Below are 22,249 nucleotides of genomic sequence, written 5' to 3'. Positions count from 1 at the left end.
TGGGTAAATTGTAAAATATGTGAATTATATCTCAATAAAACTGTTGAAAGAAAACAAGATTACTGCCCGAATCAGTTTTTTCAACCATTCACTTGAAGTGTCAGCAGTGAATATTAATTTTCTTTTTCCTTTTCTCTTCCTGACAGGGATGAGGGTTAAAAACCTGATGTTAGCCTCTGACAGGAGGAGGCAGTATACTACAATTATTAAAAGTTCAGGAATTGCCCCATCAGCTCCAGCATTGATAGCTATCTGACCTTGGGCAAATCTATGCTTAATCTCTTCATTTCTCAGATTTTTTGTTTTTTTTCGGTTCCAAAATAGGGAATAATAGTACATATTTCATAGGTTGTTGGGAAAACGAAGTGAGATAATCCTTTTAAAGTGCTGAGTACATAAGGAGACCTCCATCTCTACTAAAAATTAAAAAAAAATTAGCCAGGTATAGAGGCACATGCCTGTAGTCCCAGCTACTTGGGAGACTGAGGTGGGAGGATCTCTTGACCCCAGGAGATCAAGGCTGCAGTGAGCCATGGCTGTACCACTGCACTCCAACCTGGGCAACATAGTGAGATCCTGTTTCAAAAAAAGTGCAGAGTACAGCCTCCTATAAATGGTGGCTGCTGTTAGCCTCCAGTCCGGAGAATAACCCCTACTTTCAGCAGAAGGGCAAGGGTACATGGAGGCAGCTTCCTCCCCACAAAGTTCCGGAAACGTTCCAAGCCTTGTAGAGAAAAATAAGCCACCTGTTTATAAATAATTCTATGCTTTGATCAATTAACACTTCCTAGGAATAATGACACCAATTGCATGTTTTAAGGGGCCACTGATACCTGTTTGGGTGATAATGACTTGCAAATAAATTGAGTTCAGTCTCCACTTTTGGGATCCCTTGGTGTGGTTTGTTGGCTCACTCACTCTGGGTCTTGCCTGGCTGCAGAGTAACTGGCAGTAGTTCAGCATAGGTCTGTTGCCTGTTCAAGTCAAAGCAAATGTATCTGCCTTGGGAATGTGTAGTTGTGTGTCCATATATTCCCAATAGAAAGAAGAAATCAATGCATAGAAGCAAGTATGTTTATTGTTATGAAGCAGACTCCCTAGTTAGCAGAACTGCTTGGTGCTCAACTATAAGAAAAATAAAGAAGTTATTTTAGGAATAACTTTACTTAAAGTTATTTAAGAAACACATTAGGAAATATATTCCCACTTTAAAGTAAATGCTACTGAGATTTTTCACTCCCTACCTCCTCTTCTCCCTTCCCCTGCAGCTTTACCTTATCCTTCTCATTTTTACTGGAGCCCCAGACCTCCTAATTGAACCACAGCACCAATAGATTATACTCATTTAAAAACTAAGGTGGGCATGGTTTCCAAGCTGCCTGGTGGACTGGAGCATTGTTACAAAGCAAAGGGATTGAGCTTTAAATGGCTAAATAAAATTAACACTTTGTGACGTCTTCTTCCCCCTGCTCCAGCTCCTGTCTGCATGGACAGGAGACTTGATAATATACTCTTTGCCAAAAGCTTGAAGGGCTGATTACGCAGCGAACCTGGAGAGGGGAGTGAAGCTGTCAGGACTCCCCCATAGCAGCCACGCTTCAGGTTTCCAGTGCAGGATTGTATTTGACAGTTAATTTAGGAGCCAGGGTACCTAGATATAAAACTTTGTTGCGATAATAGTGATAAAATCACCCAGACTTTTATTTAAGGGCCTGATGCTCTCCTGTCCCCCTCCTTCCTCTTTCCCTGTTAGTTCAAGCTCTCATTCAGTTAAAGAAATAAAATCAGATTTGCTTAGGGAAAAAGGTGTTTTCTTTGATATTTTTACACCAAACCTGCAGAATGCAACTCTCAGTCTACCTCAGATCTATATGTAGATGCTTATACATATATATAAATATAAAATTTGAGAACAGTGCCTCTTTCCTGATTGACTGCATTTAGCCAAAGGGCTGAATTTATCAGGTCTTTGCACCTACGAAGAGACATTTCATTCAACCCAGTGATTCAGCTGATGTTCATCCCCTTGTTTAATGACTTTTGTTTACCTCTACAGCAGGTGAAATAGATTCTACCATGTCTCCCTACTTCCTAACTCAGCCCATTTATTTAGATATTATGATCCCCTTTTGCAAATGAAGAAACAAAGATATAAGAGGTTAAGTGACTTGTTCAAGGTCACAGGGCTAAAGATGCTAGTAAGTTGCCTTTCTATTACTTCTATATAGAAGTTATTAACTTCTACCTATAGAAGATGGATTGAGAATGGTATTCCAATGTAGTATTTGTTCAGACTTAGGGGTAAAAGTTTACATTGAGTATGACATGCTTTTTTTTTTTTGGTGAAAGAGCACAAATATTGGAGTCAGATGACATGAGTCCATATATTTCAGTTTTATCTATAAAGGACTAATCATACTATATTTTATTAATGAAGATCCTGAAAATGAAAACTTGTGAGGAGATAAGAAACACTGGAAGATGATTTTGGGGACTTAAATGTATGTTAGCAACCGTAGTTAGTTAATGAGCACTGTGGTTCTTGGGTAAGCAGGTTGTTAGCTCCTTAAGGGAGTAGAATAGGGTTTCAGTCTACAAAGGAGAGAAAATACCATGAGAGGCAAGTTGTGAGATTGAGGAGCCAACTACGCCCATAGACTGACTTTGTGTAGGTACAGAGGAACAGAATGTGACCCATCCTTCCTATGCTTTCTGTACTTTGCTTATGTATCATTGAAGTAGACTGACCCTGAGATGTTGGGCAGTCAGATCTGATCAAATTAGAAAAGGCAGCCATTGCTCCTTGACACCTTGTGGCCATTTATTTGAAACTGAGGCAAGGAGCCTCGGTATTGATATCTTTACTTTTCAATACCTAGGATGAGTAGGAAAGTCTTTTATATGTTCCCTTGGGAAATTAGATCTAAACTCCCAAGGGCATAGGCTCCCTCTTTTCTTTAGGAAAGCTTATTGGGGACTCTTTTTCTCTGAGAGCTCAGTAGATACCATATGGGAGGCACACAATAAAAGTTCACAGTTACTATTATCTCTAATGAGCAGAATGGTTCTGCTGATGGTTCTGTGTACCTGGAGAGCCCTAAGTGCTTTCCATGTATTATTTTGTGTTAAGTTTAGAAAAATATCTATGAGAATGTTATTATTACCCTCATTTTACAAAGAAACTTTTTATGGAGAAAGTTTCACCTTTCTGAGCTTCAGAAGTGTGGAGTTAGCAGAACCAGTCCTCAAACCCCTTTCTCTACTATATCAAACTCCATATGCTGTACCGTTGTGACCCTCTGTGGGAAAGAAGACTCAGCAAACATGAGAGCTACATCTCAGTGCCCTTTCCTGAGTATTTGTTGTGGTATGCAGTTGTTTTGGTGTTGTGTTTTAAAAAAACACAAATAACTGTGGCTTTATAGGGAAACTGCTTGAGAGAACTGGAATGGAGATTGAGTCTTATTTTAAAATTACTTTAATCTTCAGATAAAATAGGCTTTCTTTGTATATTCAAGTCTAACTTATTTTAAGTCAAGACTTAAAAATAGTATAAATTCTGTACAGTTGCCCCTCAAACTTTCAGTGTCACTTTCCACCTCCCACTTCTACATGATAGTTCCAGAAGCAGAAGTTGTCTTTCTAGTTTATGCATAGGCTAAGGTGTTAAGAAAGCAGGAAAACAAGATGGAATAGAAGTTCTCACACTTATTCTTGGTTTTTACGGGTGTCTCTGGGGACACATCCTTCTAGTTTTATATTCCTATAGCAGGGGCCACCCAGAATTTTTTTGTTTGCTTGGAAGTTTGTGATTGCTTTCTTTATTGCCACCCTGGGGTCAGGCAAAGAGAGAAGCAACTTAAGAGCAAGCATTAGTATTGAGTCAAAGTGAACCCAGCATCCCCAGTGAACGGCTTTCTGTTGCATCCAATTCAGTGTCATGTCACTGGGTTACACATCAAGTTGTCATGGCAATAAAGTCATAGCAGCTGACAGCATGAACAAGCAGCCCTGGGAGGAGAGGATGCTTGGCGGCGATGCCACAGTCATAGTGGTTAGATATCCATCTCTCACGTTAAGGGGTGCTTGTCAGTCAGCTGTGACTGTGTTTCAGGTAACTGGGGAGCACAGTTGCTGTCTACTTCACAGTTGATTAACGGATTCAATTCGAGTGTTTATTAGGCCCTTTAAAGTGCAAAGCCTCTAGGAAACATGGTCCTGAGCCTGTATTATGCTCTCTGTATATGTGTGTGTGTTTGGGGGAGGGGGGGTGTGGGTGTACACAAGGACGTGTATATTTATTACTATATGGAGGAGGGAGAACCATGAAGGGAAGGCAATTCAGAAGAAGCATAGGGTCATATTCATGAAGCTGTTAAGGAACAATACAGAATTAGGGCTTAAGTACCAAAATTTATAGTCTTATGAAGAAATACTCTGGCCACAAGTAGAGGAAGGATGGAGTAGTCTGACTGAAATAGGGGGTGTATTAGTCCATTCTTGCATTGGTATAAAGAACTACCTGAGACTGGGTAATTTACAAAGAAAAGAGGTTTAATTGGCTCACGGTTCTGCAGTCTGTACAGGAAGCATAGTGGCTTCTGGGGAGGCTTCAGAAAACTTACAGTCATTGTGGAAGGTGAAGGGGAAGCAGGCATGTCATACGTGGCTGGAGCAGGAGGAAGAGGGAGAGGAAGGAAGTGCTACCCATTTTTAAACCAGATCTTGTGAGAACTCCCTCATACAGTACCAAGAGGGATGGTGGTAAATCACTCATGAGAACTCCACCCTTATGATCCAGTCATCTCCTACCAGGCCCCACCTCCAACATTGTGGATTACAATTGAATGTGAGATTTGGATGGGGACACAGATCCAAACCATATCCAAAAGCATTTGTTTCTGGGAGTCAAAGCTATTAGCCAAGAAAAAGACTATATAAGAGAAAGCTGAGTTCCAAGCACCAAGGCAGAGGGAGTGAAGGGCACATTCACTAAGTTTGAAGGCCCAAAGGTGGGATTTGAGATCAAGATTAGAAAGCCAAGGATTCAAGGCCAAGTGGAGATGAAAAGAGACAGAAAGCTGATGAAGAACAAGTTGGAGTTAGAGGCAAGATGCTAACCAGTGTCCTCAAATCACTCAAGAGTTCTTTGTGACTTTGAATTTTGTTTTAGCAAGTTAGTGGTGTAGGGGGCAGTGGGACTAGGTTAAAAGGTCTAGATGGGGTGAGCAGGGCATGCTAAAGTGGAGCCTCAAAGAATGGGTCTAGATGTTTAGCAGGGAGTATTTTGAAGGGAATACAAATAAAAGAAGGGGATTTTCATGTATATGGGGCAACATCTCTGCAGCCAGACTGGTAAAGGGACAAATATGGGATAGCCTCTGACCTTTAGTCAGAATGTATTGCCCACCATTTTTTGCAGGGCCCTTAGTTAAGGTGTCATAATTTTTCCTTGAGGTAGTAGTAAGTCAAGAGACCTATTATCTGGTGGAGAAAATAAAACTTGACTCCAGAGTTCGGAGCCTGATAACTGCCTAAATCATGGCGTCATTAAGGGGAATAGAGGAAGCAAGTTGACATTTGAAGGGGAGATGTAGGAGAATAATGTTGTGGTCAGAAAGCAGATTGTATAGTCAAACTGTTTGGGTTTAAAATCTGCTACGTACTGTATGCCTGAATTTGGGCAGGTTTCTTACCTCCCTTCTTCAGTTTCTTTATCTGTAAATGGGTATAATACTAGCCACCTCTTGGCATCATCATGATAATTAATTGCAGTATACACGTAAAGTGCTTAGAATAGTGTCTGTTATGTGGGGCACTGAAAAAAGGTAGCAATGATAATGAATGAGGAGGGGAAGGATTCAGTTTGAGGCTTGATGGCTTGGATAATAGAAATGTATCCAGGTAGAGAAGTACATCAGCCAAGAGCAACTGTGAGACTGATTTCCTGTAGATAAAATCTAGGCATAGGAGCCATCCTTATGGAGGTAGTAGTTGAATTTCCAAAGATGGAATGAAATTGTTAAGGCAGAGTGTAGAGTAGTGCTTCTCAGTGTAAAGTGACTTTGCCCCCAGAGGGCGGTGTTTAAAGACTAAGGGGTGTCAGTATGCTGAATGCTACAGAGAGGTCAGTAGTGAAATTAAATAGAGTTGGTGACTAGTAGATGCCTTTGTGGTGGGGGAAAAAGGGGTAGCAAGTGTTATGTTACTTTTTTAAAAAAGTCTGGTGTCAAAGGTAGAGGTCAGCTCCCTATGATTTCATCTCCAACCTGACCAGTCAGGACTCCTGACTCCCTGGTCCACTATCTGCCAAATTATCCTTAAAAAACCCCAGTCCTCAAATTTTCAAGGAGACTGATTTGAGTAATGATAAAACTCTGGTGTCCTGTTCAGCCAGCTCTGCGTGCATTAAACTCTTTCTATTGTAATTCCCCTGTCTTGATAAATTGGTTCTATGTGGGCAGTAGGCAAAGTGAACCCACTGGGCGGTTACAAAACTGTGCCTCTTGAGAACCAGGATAAGACCACTGGTAAGCAATTCACAACAGAGGAAAGCACCAAGATAGAAGCAGGGGCCCCAAATGTCAGTCATACCAACCAGCTGTGTGATCTTGGGCAAGTAACTGAATTTCTCAGAGCCTCATTTTTTTTTTATTATAAAAAATGAAAAACCAAACTCAGTTTCCTTTTATCTCTAACATAATACAACTGCATAGATTTTAGACTCTTGAAGGAGTAATTCACCAATCCAGATTTGTCTCTAATCACATCTGTTGCCAAAACAAGAGTGGAGATTCAGGGCACTAGGAATCTAACTCAGTAGTTGTTAGGATAAGATAGCCAAAATAAGAAGTGAAGAAGATAATAGAATAATCTTGTCTTTTGACTGTGCTCCTTAGCTGTTTCGGATGTCATTATTTTCATTGGCTTAAATCGAAATGGGCTTTTAAAAACTTTGATTATTCTAGAAACGGGGAGTCATATTGGGAAGGAAGGGTCTTAAAGGTATTAAATGGGAAGGCAGAGAATGAAAATGTTGACAAATTTGGGTATAAGGTTTAAGCAGAATTACCTTTCCTGGTCTATTTGATGGCCACCCCACCCCCAGATCTTTTCTAGGCTTCTCAGTGGCTACTTAGTTTTCTGTTTTAATTGTATTAGGTTGGTGTAAAAGTAATTGCAGTTTTTGCCAGTGAAATGGCACCAACATAGTATTAACATTTTAAAAATAGATTTTTTTTAGAATGGTTTTAGGTTAACAGAAAAATCGAATGGAAAATATAGAGCGTTTCCATATACTCCTTCCCCACATGCAGCCTCCCCAACTATTATCATCCTGTACTAGAATAGTACATTTGTTATCATTGGTGAAGCTGCACTAACATATCATTATCACCCAAAGTTTATAGTTTGCATTAGGGTTCACTGTTGGTGTTGTATATTGTATGGGTTTTGATAAATGTATACACCATCAAAATATCATACAGAATAGTTTCACTGCCCTAAAAATCCTCTGTGCTCTGCCTTTTTATTTTCCCTTCCTCCAAACCTCTGGCAACTGATCTTTTTACTGTCTCCATAGTTTTGCCTTTCCTATAATGACATGTAGTTGATTCCAAGCCTTTTAGATTGGCTTCTTTCACATAGTAATATACACTTAAGATTCTCTCATGTATGTTCATGACTTGATAGCTTTTTTTTTCTTTTTTTTTTTGGTGTGGGGGGGTTGATTAATATTCTGTTGTCTGGATGTACCACAGTTGATTTATTATTTTACCTACCAAAGGACATCTTGGCTGCTTCCAAGTTTCGGCAGTTATGAATAAAAGTTGCTATAAACATCTGTCTGCAGGTTTTTATGTGGATGTAAGTTTTCAACTCATTTGGGTAAATACCAAGGAGCATGGTTGCTAGGTTCTATGGTAAGAGTATATTTAGTTTTGTAAGAACTGCCAAACTGTCTTCCAAGTGGCCTTACCATTTTGCATTCCCACCGCAATGAATGAGATTTTCTGCTCTTCCACATCTTCGCCAGCATTTGATCTTGTTAATGTTTTGACTTGGACCATAGGTGTGTATGGAATCTCATTGTTGTTTTAATTTGTAATTTCCTAATGATATATGATGTTGAGCATCTTTTCATATGCTTATTTGCCATCTGCATATCTTCTTAGTGAGGTGTCTGTTTTTTAATCAGGTTGTTCATTTTCTTATTTGTGAGTGTTTATAGTTCTTAGTATATTTTAGATAACAGTCCATTATTAGATATGTCTTTTATTAGTATTTTTTCCCAGTCTGTGGATTCTCTTCTCTTTCACAGAGCAGAGGTTTTTCATTTTAATGAAGTCCAGCTTATCAGTTGTTTTGTTCATGGGTACTAACCTTGGTGTTACGTCTAGAAAGTTATCACTATACCCAAGGTCATCTAGCTTTTTAAAAATGTTATCTTCTAAGAGTTTTATAGTTTTGCATTTTACATTGAGGGCCATAATCCATCTTGAATAAATTTTGGTGAAAAGTATAAGGTCTGTGTCTAGATTATTATTTTTTTTCATGTGGGTGTCTAGTTGTTCCAGCACCATTTGTTCAAGACTATCTTTTCTCTATTGTATTACCTTTGCTCCTTTGTCAAAGATCAGTTGACACATGTACGTGGGTCATTTCTAGGCTCTTCATCATGTTTCACTGATCTGTCTACTCTTTTGCCAGTATCACACTATCTTGATTATTACAGCTTTATAGTAAGATTTGAATTGAGTAGTGGCAGTTCTTCAGCTTTGTTCTTCTTCAATATTGGGTTGACTGTTCTAGGTCTTTTGCCACTCCAAATAAACTTTAGAATCAGTTTGTTGATATCCACAGAATAACTTGCTAGGATTTTGATTGGGATTTTGTTAATCTGTAGATAACTTTGGAAGACCTGACATCTTGACAGTATTGAGCCTTTTTCTCAATTAACATAGAATGTCTACTTATTTCTTATTTGAATTCTTATATTAGAGTTTTATAGTTTTTCTCATATAGATCTTGTACATATTTTGTTAGAATTATGCCTAAGTATTTCATTTTTGGAGGTGCTAATGTAAATGGTATTATCTTTTTAACTTAAAATCCCGCTTGTTCACTGCTGGCATATAGGAAGGTGATTGACTTTTGTTTATCAATCTTCTATCCTATAGTCTTGCTATTGGTTCCAGGAGGTTTTTTTCTTTTCTTTTTTCCTTTTTTTTTGGTGAATTCTTTCAGATTTTCTACATAGACAATCTTATCATCTGCAAAGACAGTTTTATTTCTTCTTTCCCAATCTGTATACCTTTTATTTCCTTTTCTTGACTTGCTGCATAAGCTAGTATTTTCAGTACAGTGTTGAAAAGAAAAGGTGAGAGGAGACATCCTTGCCTTGTTCCTCATCTTAGCGGGAAAGCCATGAGTTTCTGACCATTAAATATGTTGTTGGCTGTAGGTATTGTAGATGTTCTTTATTAAGTTGAGGAAGCTCCCCCCACCCCATTCCTAGTGTAACGAGTTTTTATAATACATGAGTGTTGAGTTTTGTCAGGTGATTTTTCTGTATCTATTGTGATTTTTCCTCTTTAGCCTGTTGATGTAGATAAATTATATTAGCTGATTTTTGAAATGTTGAACCAGCCTTGCATACTTGATATATATCCCTCATTTATGTCATGGTATGTAATTCTTTTTTTTTTTTTTGAAACAGTCTCGCTCTGTCACCTAGGCCGGAGTGCAGTGGCACCATCTCCCCTCACTGCAACCTCTGCCTCCCAGACTCAAGTGATTCTCGTGCCTCAGCCTTCTGAGTAGCTGCGATTATAGGTGTGCACCAACACACCCAGCTAATTTTTGTATTTTTAGTAGAAGTGGGGTTTCACCATATTGGCCAGGCTGGTCTCAAACTCCTGACCTCAGGTGATCCACCCACCTCAGCCTCCCAAAGTGCTGGTATTATAGGCATGAACCACCACACCTGGCCTATAGTTCTTTTTATACATGGATTAATTTGACTTGCTAGTATTTTGTTGAGATTTTCTTTAAGCCACATTTCTTTTAAAAAATAGTTTTTAAAAAGTGTTACATGTTATTTTAGAAAATTTGGACTGAGAAGTAAAAAAGAGAAAAGTACTTGTAATTCCACCATTCACAGATAACCACTCTCCAACATTTTGGTATTTATTTTGGTCTTTTATAATGAAAATAATAACAGTAACAACAGCAATAGTAATACCATTATATTATTTCATTGAGTGGATACCTGAAGTAACTAAGTGGTTAACTGAGGTAGAGTTCCAATGGTGCCTTATTAACAAAGTGGAGGTGATGAAAGAAGTGAAGATACAAATGACTGCTTTTGCCTGGAGGCTTCTGAAGAAGATGAGAAAGATAGCTTAATGGAGAGTTTAAATGTTTACTTCAGTAAACTTCTGTCCTTTCATTCTCAATACCCCATTGTAAAACCTGCTCATGTCAGGCTTCTAACTAGGTCGCTGAGGATGACATCACTGAGAATGTTGGTAGTGGAATGCTGTTCAGAGTTTATGTCTACCGTGTTTCTAGGCTGCTGAATAATTTTCTAAGCCTGGTGGGTGGGCAGTTGTTTTATTCACAAATAGTGGCTATTCCGCCGATACACAAAAGACACAAGAAATAGGAGATCTTGCCATCCATTGAAAAAGCCTTGACCTCCTTGTTGATGAAGTTTTTCCCTTGCCTGCCCTCACTGGAGTCTGGCCTAAGTTTGGAAGGAGCTCTCTTGGAGTGCAATATAGGAATAAATGCTGAAGGCTAAACAGATGCCTTAACTTTGAACTTCCCAACTTGAAGTTTCCATAGGCACTGGCAAGTGGGGAGGACACTGTGCTGTGGGAGTGTGGACAGCTTGTAGCATCTGAAGAAGTTCCATTTCCTGCTTTTTTGTTTTTCTGTTTTAGAATAATGGCCTTTCAAATGAGGAAGAGGGAAGTGAAAATGAACTTTTTGAGGAGATATTTAGAATCTTCAAATTCTATTTCATGCAGTCTGCAATTTTTAAAGTTATTTTTGGAGTAGTCTCCTTAACACCTTGCAGGAAATTTGGCTTGTAGGACTGTTACTAGAAAGGGGTCCTGATCCAGACGCCAGAGAGGGTTCTTGGATCTTGCTCACGAAAGAATTCAGGGCAAGTCCATATAGTGAAGTGAAAGCAAGTTTATTAAGAAAGTAAAGGAATGAAAAAATGGCTACTCCATAGGCAGAGCAGCCCTAAGGGCTGCTAGTTGCCTATTTTTATGGTTATCTCTTGATCATATGCTAAGCAAGGGGTGGATTATTCATGCCTCCCCTTTTTAAACCATATAGGGTAACTTCCTGACATTCCCACGGTATTTGTAAACTGTCATGGTGCTGGTGGGACTGTAATGGTGAGGACCACCAGAGGTCACTCTCATCGCCATCCTGGTTTTAGTGGGATTTGGCCAGCTTCTTTACTGCAAACCTGCTTTATCAGCAAGGTCTTTATGACCTGTATCTTGTGCCGACCTCTTATCTCATCCTAAGACTTAGTTAGAATGCCTAACCTTCTGGGAATGCAGCCCAGTAGGTCTCAGTCTTATTTTACCCAGCCCCTATTCAAAATGGAGTGGCTTTGGTTCAGACGCCTGTGACAGAACAAATGTTTCTGAAATATTCAGTGTAGATTTGTATGCTTCTCTTTTGAGTAGCTTCCAGCTCCTAACCCTGACCATTATTCTCAGTTCATCTCAGCAATGCTTTTCTGAAACAAATTTTTTTAATCTCTCTTTCTCTCTCTACCTCCCTCCTTCTCTCTCTACCTCCCTCCCTCACTCCCTCTCTCCCTTCCAGCTCACTCTCCCTCCCCCTTCTCTCTCTCTCTTTCTCTATCTTTCTTCTCTTTCTTTTTCTTGTTTCGACAGAGTCTCATTTATAACTCATTGGAAATGATGAGTTGTAAAAGTACATTAGACTGGACCAGAGGAAAGTTTCTAAACCTAACTTTATTATCGTACTTCTCTGTGACTTTTTTTCCCCTTCACCTATAAAATTAGAAGGTTAGATTCAGATGTTCAATAGGTAGTTCTGACCATACAGTGGTCAAAATTTTCAAATTGCGGTGCTATGTTATAATTTCAATAAAATACTATGTTTAATCATATTCCACTCCACCCTAATGCAACTATAACAAAGATATATCAGCTTGATTGTAACTAACGTGCTAAAGGTTTTGATGTCTTAGGTTGGAAAATGCTTATTGGTTAATTAGAGAATGAGAGTGGGAAAAAGGCATAAAAGTTTTATAAAGTGGATTATTTTTTCCTTCAGTTTTCATTTGTGACCTGATCTGTATAAAATACAGTGTCATGCTGAAAACCCTATGTAATAAAGCCATGGGAAATAGAGAATTTTAAAATCCATGACTTATTCACCTGCTGCAGTCTGGCCCACACCTTTACTAAGTGGGATGTCAGCTTCCTAACTCTGAGCCACATGTGTATGTGAAGTCTAGTAAAATAGGTTGTGAGTCAGTTTTTATTACGATATCCATTTTTAGTTACTTGTAGCCATTAAGAGAGTTTCTCAGGCATTCAGAAAAGTCCATCCCTTAGTGAAAAGGTTTGGTCTCTGAGAGAAGGTCCTAGTCATTTAAGACTCAGTTTATTTCAGGAGTAGAGATCCATTGATCAGTGATCACTGTAAAGCATAATAGCCCTAAAATACATACACTAAAAATAAAAAGGAATTATATAAACACAAATCACAGTTCTCAATCTGATACAGAATTTGCAGGGACATTAATAACATTTAATACACCTTCCCATTTTTTCCAGCACCAGGGAGAGCACCTGCGGAGAGTATATGAGGGCTTATGACACTTAGTCACTTGATGTGTGAGCAGATACATGTTATACAGGCCTTATTTTGCACTGATGTCCTTAGCAGTGTTACAAAAGCTGCGTAAGGTATCAAGCTTCTTTCAATTTCTAAGGGGCTAATTAAAAATTACTTATCTGCTACCCCCTCCTTTAGGCTTTCTCTTTCACAGTTTCCCTTCTTAGGTTTTCCCAGACTTTTATAATGAACAGAGCACCAGACTGAGAACAAGAAGATTGGAGTCTTTCCCTCTTCTACAGGTTTGCAACTGTGTCCATTTCCTTATCTGTAAAAGGAAGGGGTTCATTTAGATGACAACTATTTTCTCTTCCAGTTCTAAAATCCTCTATTGGCTTTTCTTCTGCCTTTCTCCTTTTGTCTACAGTTTACTTCTTCCCTGCTCCCTATCTCAGTTATACTCATAATATGCGTAGTTGTTTTAAAATACTCATAAAATATACCTGGTTGTGAGGAAACATCATTAAATGCAGTTACTGGTAAAATTTGGAGTTTAGAAGTTCTCATTTTGATAATTTCTCACTTTGTTAGCCTTTCTTATGCCCTAAGCATAAATATAGCTAGCAGTTGTATTTTCTTTGGTTTGCAGTTGTTATAAAATAAAACAATAATATATTTGCACCCATCATAGTAAAAGTTTAAAAGCTTGATATAATCCAGTATTGGCAAGGGTGTTGGGAAGTGCTTACTTTCATACGTTGTTGTAGAAACGTAATCAATACATCTTTCTCAGAAGGCACCTTGGCAGTATGAACCAGTATTTTTAGAGTATATGCCAATTTACTAAGTGGCTCTAAACGTCTTTAAAGAAACTCGTATGCATATATTAAGAGATATAGCCAAGGATGTTTATTGCTGTGTTGTTTATAATAGCAAAAATTTGGAAATATCCTGTACTTCCATTAAGAGAGGAATGGTTAAATAGGAGACATACACACACACACACACACACACACACACACACACACACCCCTCCATCTCCATATCATACAGATAGTAAAAATAATAGAATGAAGTTGATCTGTATGCACAAATATATCTGAAGTAGAAAAGTAAGACAACCATATTTTCACTATGATTCATTTATATAAAAACTACTTAATTATCTATATACATATATGTACATAAGTATATAGGAAAATGGCTGGGAGGATACATACCAAACTGTTAACAGTAATTGGGGCAGAGAGGAAGAATTTCGTTTTTTGTTTTGTTTTGTTTTGAGATGGAGACTTGCTCTGTCGCCTAGGTTGGAGTGCAGTGGTGCGATCTGGGCTCACTGCAACCTCTGCCTTCTTGGTTCAAGCAATTCTCCTGCCTCAGCCTCCCAAGTAGCTGGGATTACAGGCACCCACCACCATGCCCAGCAAATTTTTTTGTATTTTTAGTAGAGACAGGGTTTCCTCATGTTGGCCAGGCTGGTTTCGAACTCCTGACCTCAAGTGATCCAGCCGCCTTGGCCTCCCAAAGTGCTAGGATTACATGCATGAGCCACCGCGCCCGGCCTCATTTTTTACTCTATATATTCATCACATATATTACTGGTATAAAAATGAACAAAACCAAAAGGAAAAAAGGATAAGACATTACTCCTTGAAGAATGAAAAAGGCAAAAAGATTAGCAGGAAATTCATCGAAGATATTAGGGGAACATTGTTTTTAGGATATTCCCAAAACTTTAGGATCGGATAGGATCCATGGTGTGTATTTTGGCCAGGGTTGTGTAGTAATAACTCTGCCCTTTTGTTTCTTTGTATGTTCAACTTACTCTTCTTACTTGTCTCTGTTCTACAGGTAACTCGGGACCAAATGAAGATGTTTATACAGCAGGAATTTAAGAAAGTTCAGAAAGTGATTGCTGATGAGGAGCAGAAGGCCCTTCATCTAGTGGACATCCAGGAGGCAATGGCCACAGCTCATGTGACTGAGATACTGGCAGACATCCAATCCCACATGGATAGGTTGATGACTCAGATGGCCCAAGCCAAGGAACAACTTGATACCTCTAATGAATCAGCTGAGCCAAAGGCAGAGGTAAAGGAAAAGCCCATAATTATTAGTAGCAAGAGAAATAGGAGGAAACTGATGCCATATTTGTTAGACCCCATGTGGTCCCTGAACATGAATGAATTGAAATCTAGGTAGGGTATAAGTGTTTTACATGGTGTATAAACCAGTATGGAAGTATTGGCCACTAGTTTACTCAGTGGCTGGGCCTACCAAATTATTTATCCATCATTACTTTAAGGAGTATAGTCAGTGGGGGCAGATACTAATCACAATTAAGAAAGGAAGCCAAAAAGTACAGCCAGAGAAGAGGGCAAGCGACAGACCCCAAGTTGTGAAATGAGCCTGTAAAGTCATCATAGACCTGGGCTGAATGAGAACAAATCATGAAGTAGAGCATAAAGCAGGCCAGAATGAAAGATTTTGGACTGACTTTGTACATAGTGAAAAGGTATCTCAAGCTGGTTGTTATATGGAGCCAGCTGCATAAATTGGAGGCATAACTGCTGGATTAAGAATGGCACATGCACTAGGGCATTGTAAGATTAAAAAAAAAAAAAAACTATGAATGAAAGACACAAGGTAAATGTTGAATCACTGTACAGATGTTAGTTGTCATATTCATTGTTATTTTTAACGGGAATAAAAGGGTCTTAGGCATTTTACCAAGCAACATGTTTAGGCGTTTAGTCATTTTGAATCTACTTTGAAAAAATTATTTAAGGTAGCCATTAAAAAAAAAAGTACAAGCTGGGCTCAGTGGCTCACGCCTGTAATCCCAGCACTTTGGGAGGCTGGGGTGGAAGGATTGCTTGAGTCCAGGAGTTTGAGACCAGCCTGGGCAACATAGTGAGACCCTGTGTCTACAAAATAAAAATAAAAAATTAGCAGAATGGTCTCACCTGCCTATAGTCCCAGCTACTCAGGAGAGGTAGGAAGATTACTTGAGCCCCAGAGGTTGAGTCTACAGTGAGCTGTGATTGTGCCATTGCACTCCACCCTGTGTGACAGAGTGAGATCCTGTCTCAAAAAAAAAAAAACAAAACCAAAAAACTTATATTTCAGCCACTAGCGACAGGCTACTATTAATCAGATTTCATAATTTGACAATTCTAGTGAAGGTAATGCCAGATAGGTTTAGGGTAGTTCCTTCTAGAAGAAAACCTAGGAGAGTCCTGTGGACTTTCTAGGACTGTTGCTGACTCAGCAAGTCCAGCCTTAACTGGAAGTCCTGCCTTGGCTTGAGATAGCCTGGCCACAGAATAAACTGGCCAGTAGAAGAGCCAAAGTAATCCAGGAGGCAGGTATTTCCAAGCTATCCTGACAGGAAATGTAAGAAACCATTGAAAGGTATCTGCTATACCCATCCAAGTCTTTTGATTAATTTTCATCAATGTGTGAAAAGAATAACTCTTCTTCTTTTCATTTTATTCTCCCCATAATTGAGAAATTATGTGCCTAAATAAGTTTCTATATAGGCAAGAGAGCACTTTGTATTCATCATTTCCTTTAATTCTTATGTCAGCATTCATTAACTCCATTTTACAAATGGGATATTTGAGAGGCAGAGAACTGTAGAGATACTGACCCAATGTCATTTCGTCAGTAGAAAATAGAGCCAGGGTTTAGATTTAAGTCTGTCCTATTTCAGTGCCTGTGCTTTCCCCCTACTATAAGACATACGCTAAGCATCCCATCTGTATCTGTGGGAAAAATGAGAAGAATCTATGTTCTAGACAGCTTTGCATACCTTTACAATGTCAAGATGGTCAGTTGGTCAGTTTGTGTCTTAATAAACAAAAGGTTCAACCAGAGTTAATTCAAGGGATGGACAGCATAACTCTGTCCACAGTTCCCATCAAGTTCGACCCCTTCATTTATTCCCTATGTTGATTAGGTTGTTCTTTGAAAAATAAAAATTTAATTTTGGCTAGGCATGGTGGCTCATGCCTGTAATCCTAGCACTTTGGGAGGCCGAGGTGGGAGTGGGAGGATCACCTGAGGTCAGGAGTTTAAGCCTGCCCTGCCAACATGGCTTAACCCTGTCTGTACTAAAAATACAAAAATTAGCTGGGTGTGGTGGCGAGCACCTGCAGTCCCAGTTACTTGGGAGGTGGAGGCAGAAGAATCGCTTGAACCCAGGAGGCGGAGGTTGCAGTGAGCCAAGATTGTGGCCACTGCACCCCAGCCTGGGAGACAGAGTGAAACTCCATCTCAAAAAAAAAAAAAAAAAAGTTTAATTTTGAGGTTTATTCTTCTCTTTTGTTTTAATCTATGAATTTAGTCCTCTGACATTAGCTGTCCTTTAAGCACCTCAACTGTACTATGCTTGTTAACTCTGATGGAATTACTCTTAAAGGGATGCAAGCGCTGACAAGGCTTAAGGACCAGGCTACAGACAAAATGAGCTCTTAAAAACAGAGATAGTGTTCAGCCACTAGAGTGTTTACAAAGAGCTGTTATTATTTAATAGCCTCTTGTTCCAGTTAATCTGGTAACTTATTGGTGAGAGCAAATATCCAGTACCTGTCTTTCACTCATCAGAGGAATTATGTTCTTTTTGTGGTATAGAATTTATCAAAAATCACCTGCATTTTGAATTCAGCCAAAAGACCCCCCCTCCAACATTTTATTATAAAATTCTTTAAACATACACCACAGTTGAAAGGATTTTACAGATTATGCCTATGTACCTACCACCTAGATTCTCCTATTAACATTTTACCATACTTGTTTCATTACATATCTAGCCATCTTTTCAACCTTCCACTCACCAATCTATTTTATTTTTGGCATATTTAAAGCAAATTGCAGCTTCTGGTTCTGAGCAAGATGGAGTAAACATATTCTATTTTACTCCTTTCACTTATTACAGTAGAACTCTCTGGGCAAAAATGCTGAAATCATCTACCAAAAGACTCTTGCAGGTGGAAAAAAGATGGCATACAGATCAGGGACCTTGGGATTTGAGAGAATACAAGGCAGTGAATTCCCTGGGGTTTTATTTACTTCTATATGTGCTGGCCTGGGTGTTCTACAAATTGGAAACACTAATACACACAGACAAAAAAAATACCCAAGAAAAGCCTGCTTCTGGAGGCAAACATCATGAAAAAAGTGGCACTGCTCCTCAACCCCAATTGGCACGCAGCAGTGGAGCCAGTGAATGAAACTCACTCATTTTAATATATGCCCTATGTTAATGAGGTATCTTTCTCTATGGAGCTTGTGAGTGAAACTCTTACTTCTACCTTTGGCCTTGCTCCTCTCAGTAATGAGTGGTACCCATCTCCTATGCATCTGTAGGTGGAACTCTGACTTCCACCCTACCCTGCAGTAATAGTACAGAGGAAGTAGTACCTGTTCGTTTTGGAGACTGTAGATAGAGCTCTAACTCCTCCCTCTCACCCCTGCATTAACTAGGCTATGCACTTCCCCAGCTGAGTCAGTTATTGGAATTTTATCTTTCACTCCTGCCCTGTAGTAATGATTTGGTTTCCCTCCTCCTCCCCAACTAGCTCTGTGGAGAATGTAGAATGGAGTCCTGTCATCTGAGTGGGGCAGACAAGAATAGCACTGTAGAGGCTTTATAAACTAAGGTGACATGTGAACCATAGTTCACAAAAAGGATCCAGGGCATGCATTCTGAATCTAAACAGGTTGACTGCTAAAATAGAAAATTTAAATAGGAACAAGGTTTTCATACTATAACTCATCATGTCCAGGCTACAGACCAAAGAACCAATAAAAATCTCAATTCTGTAAGGCCGAGGCAAGAGGATCGCTTGAACCCAGGAGGTTGAGGCTGCAGCGATCTGTGTTCACACCACTGTACTCCAGTATGGGTGACAGTGCAAGACCCTGTCTCAAAAAATAAAATAAAATGAAAATCTCAATGCTAAGGAGAAAAGAGAATTGATATATGCTAACTCTAAGATGGCATAGATGTTGGAATTAAAAGACAAAGATTTTAAACCTGCTATTATAAGAATGTTTCAGTGAGCAATTACAAGCACTCTGGAAATAAATGAAAACCTCAATAAAGAAATAAAGATATTAGAAAGTACCAAATGAAAATTTTAGAACTGAAAAATACAGTAACTGACACCAGAAATTCACTGGATGGGCTTAATGGCAAACTGAAGGAAAGATTTGGTGAATTTGAAGATAGATTGATACTGATCCAATCTAAATAACAACAAAAAACATGGAAAAATAATTGAACTGAGCTTCAGGGACTTATAGGACAATAATGAAAGATACATGTCACTAGTGTCAAGGGGGGGAAAAGGAATGTGGAGCTGAAAAAATAGTTTGAAGTAATAGTGTTTTAAAATATCTAAAATTTGGCTGAAAGACATAAACCTACAGATTTAAGAAGCAGAGTGAACCTAAGCAAGATAAACTAAGAAATCCATACCCAGACACATCAGAGTCAAACTTCTGAAAACTAGTGGCAAAGAAAAAAATCTTGAAAGCAGAGTAGCTGAAGAGAAATGACACATTAGCCCTGCAGAACAGCAGTATGAATGAACATATGTCTCCATTTATAAGTCTGTTTTTACATGCTCTCAGAAATGGTTCATGGTTTTTATTTAAAGGTATTAATGGCTTTTATTAAGTTTATTCCTAGTTATTTAATATTTTCAATACTATTGAAAATAGAATTGTTTTTAAATTTTTTCAGCTTATGTTAGTATATAAACATATAATTGGTTTTTGTATATTAGCCTTATATCTTTTTTTTTTTTTTTTTTGAGACAGAGTCTCGCTGTCGCCCAGGCTGGAGTGTAGTGGCACGATCTCGGCTCACTGCAGATATTAGCCTTATATCTTGTAACCTTGTCAGATTCACCTATTAGTTATAATAGTGGCTTTATAGATTCTTTAGGATTTTCTATGTCAGCAATTATGCCATCTACAAATAGAGACAGTTTTACTTTCTTTGTTTCTAATCTTCATGCTTTTTATTTCTTTGTCTTGTCTTATTGCAGTGGCTACAAACTCCAGTGCAATGTCTAACATAAATGGTAAAAGTGGACATCCTTGCCTTGTTTGTAATCTTAGAAGGAAGGGATTCAGTATATTACTGTTAAGTATGATGTTTTTTGTAGATGCCTTTTATCAGATTGAGGAAGTGCCTTTCTATTCCTAATGTGCTGAGGGCTTTTATACAAACTGATGCTGACTTTTGTGAGATATATCTTCTGTATCTCTTGAAATGATCATACGCATTTTTTCATTATTCTGTTGTAATGGTTAATCATGTTGGTTAATTTTACAATATTAAACCAACCTTGCATTTCTGAGATAAACTCCCATTTGGCCATGATGTATAATCTGGGTTCAGTTTGCTTATATTTTGTTCAGGAGTTTTGTGTCTTTGTTCATAAGGGATATTGGTTTGTATACTTTTATAATGCCATTGTCAGGTTTGGGTATTAGGATTATATTGGCCTCATAAAACAAAGTGAGAAGTATTCTCTTCTTTATTTTTTTTCTCACTGTTTTTTGCAGAATTTACTTACATCATTTTATAAAACTCTTTATAAAGCTAAGTATTAAAAAGTGGTGTGTCTTTATTTATATGTCATGAGGATTTTTGTCTTTTGTCCAGTTTGGTAAGGAGAATACTGAGTTGCAATGAGCTAATATTGGAAAAAGTATGTTCAGATGGGTAAACCATTAAAAATGATACATGCACATGATAATCATTTATTTTAAACTTGAAACATATTTGTACTTTTTTTTTTATTCTGAGGCAAGGCCTTTGAAAATATGGGTTTGCTAATTAGAGTTAAATGTCATGTTTCTGGCTAAACCACACCCATTTTGCACCATTTATAAGGTTCAATTTCAGACTCTGCAGTGAGAGTGATACCATTCAAAGCAAGCTGAATACAGAATCTTAGTTCTTATAACTTATTGTTTCTAGTATTTTGCTTGTGTTTCACCTACACTAAAATTGACAACAATTTTTAAGTAATTCATCTTTATTAAATACTGTGGATGCATTCAACTTATTTCTTATGTGAGCAAGTTATCTCTGTTGCGTTCACTTTTTGTTAATTAAATGTGTCATCATTACAAGTTCATATAAACAGCCTTGTTTGATTCTTGGTGAACAACATTTCCACTGGTGGAGGTAGAAATGGGAGGTTGCACAAGAGTGCAGTCTGCCAACCAAGAGCATTTGTGATATCTTAATTAGGGATTTGGGAGCAGTGCTTAATCTAACAAGTCACTTAAATGGAAGTTGGTATTTAATAGACTCTCACTTCTAATATTCTCTGAAACCAGAATTCGCTTATAATAGGAGTAGAAATTAATCTTAAACCTTAGCTATATCTTGAAAAATTATTTACCATGAGCCTTGTGCTGTGTTAGGTGCGGTGAATACAGAAATGAGCAAAACACAAGTTTCTATTCTCAAGGAGTTGAAATCCAAAGAGGGAGGCACTGTTTGATGTTGTCATTGTCAGTTTTCTTCTCTAAGTACTAGTGTAGAGTAGCGAACCCTACAAATGTGGGGGAAAGGAGGAGGATTAACTTATTTAAGATGTTAGTGAAGAAGTTTCTGAGTAAGACTTGATCTTAAAGGATAGATAGGAATTAGCTAGGTTTTTAGAATAGGGATGTGCATTTCAGGTAGCAGGAATATCACATGCATATCTTTTACTAGCAAGATTAGCAATCCTCTCTGTGCCAACCTATTCAAAACGGCTTTATAATTCATATGTGTGTGTATATTCTTGCTTTGTAACAGTGACCATTGTTTCAGAACAGAAGCATACATCTATAAGCAGTAGAATTGGATGAACATATAGCAAAACTTTGTGTCCCATCTTTTCTGTCCTTCCCTGCTCTCCCCTAGAAATGTTATTAATTAACAATTCAAGGAAAGTAAAATAATGGCTACTATTTGTTGAACAATTACAAGGTGCTAGACACTTGCTTAGTGTTTTACACAGATTTTCTCATTTATTTTAATCCATATGGTGACTCTTTGAGGTAAGAACGAGGATCTTTATGTGCAGATGGAGAAACTGAACCTTGGAGAAGTAAATTACCAAAAGCTTCACTGTTGGGATTAATGAACCAGAATTTGAGACCATGTTTTTATATTATAACTGAGAAACCCTTTCTCTTAATCATTACACTAAGGTATGTGATTGTGAGGAGGACTTGCTCTAAATTATGGGAGAAAGTTTAGATATTTTTTCCATAAAGTTATCTTAGACAATCAGGCTTAAACATCCAAAAATAATTGAAAAATTTGTGTTGAGATTTAATTGTGCCATTCATAGTTATGTAACTCATATTAAATTTAAATTATATAACT

The 22,249-nt window shown here is 38.1% G+C and overlaps 1 protein-coding gene across 1 annotated transcript in view; it reads left to right on the top strand.

The window, feature by feature from the left end:
- The window catches only part of TRIM44 (tripartite motif containing 44), a 143,110-nt gene that overhangs the window by 41,946 nt on the left and 78,915 nt on the right, over positions 1-22,249 (top strand). Inside the window, exon 3 of the mRNA XM_055281922.2 lies at positions 14,695-14,934. Within this exon, the coding sequence (XP_055137897.1) occupies positions 14,695-14,934 (240 nt within the window). The remainder of the gene's footprint in view (positions 1-14,694; positions 14,935-22,249) is intronic.

The sequence above is a fragment of the Symphalangus syndactylus genome, chromosome 6 (genome assembly GCF_028878055.3).
Source record: "Symphalangus syndactylus isolate Jambi chromosome 6, NHGRI_mSymSyn1-v2.1_pri, whole genome shotgun sequence".
NCBI classification, from domain to species: Eukaryota; Metazoa; Chordata; class Mammalia; order Primates; family Hylobatidae; genus Symphalangus; species Symphalangus syndactylus.
Note: the sequence above shows the minus strand (reverse complement) of the source record. Positions and strands in the feature narration are given on the sequence as shown.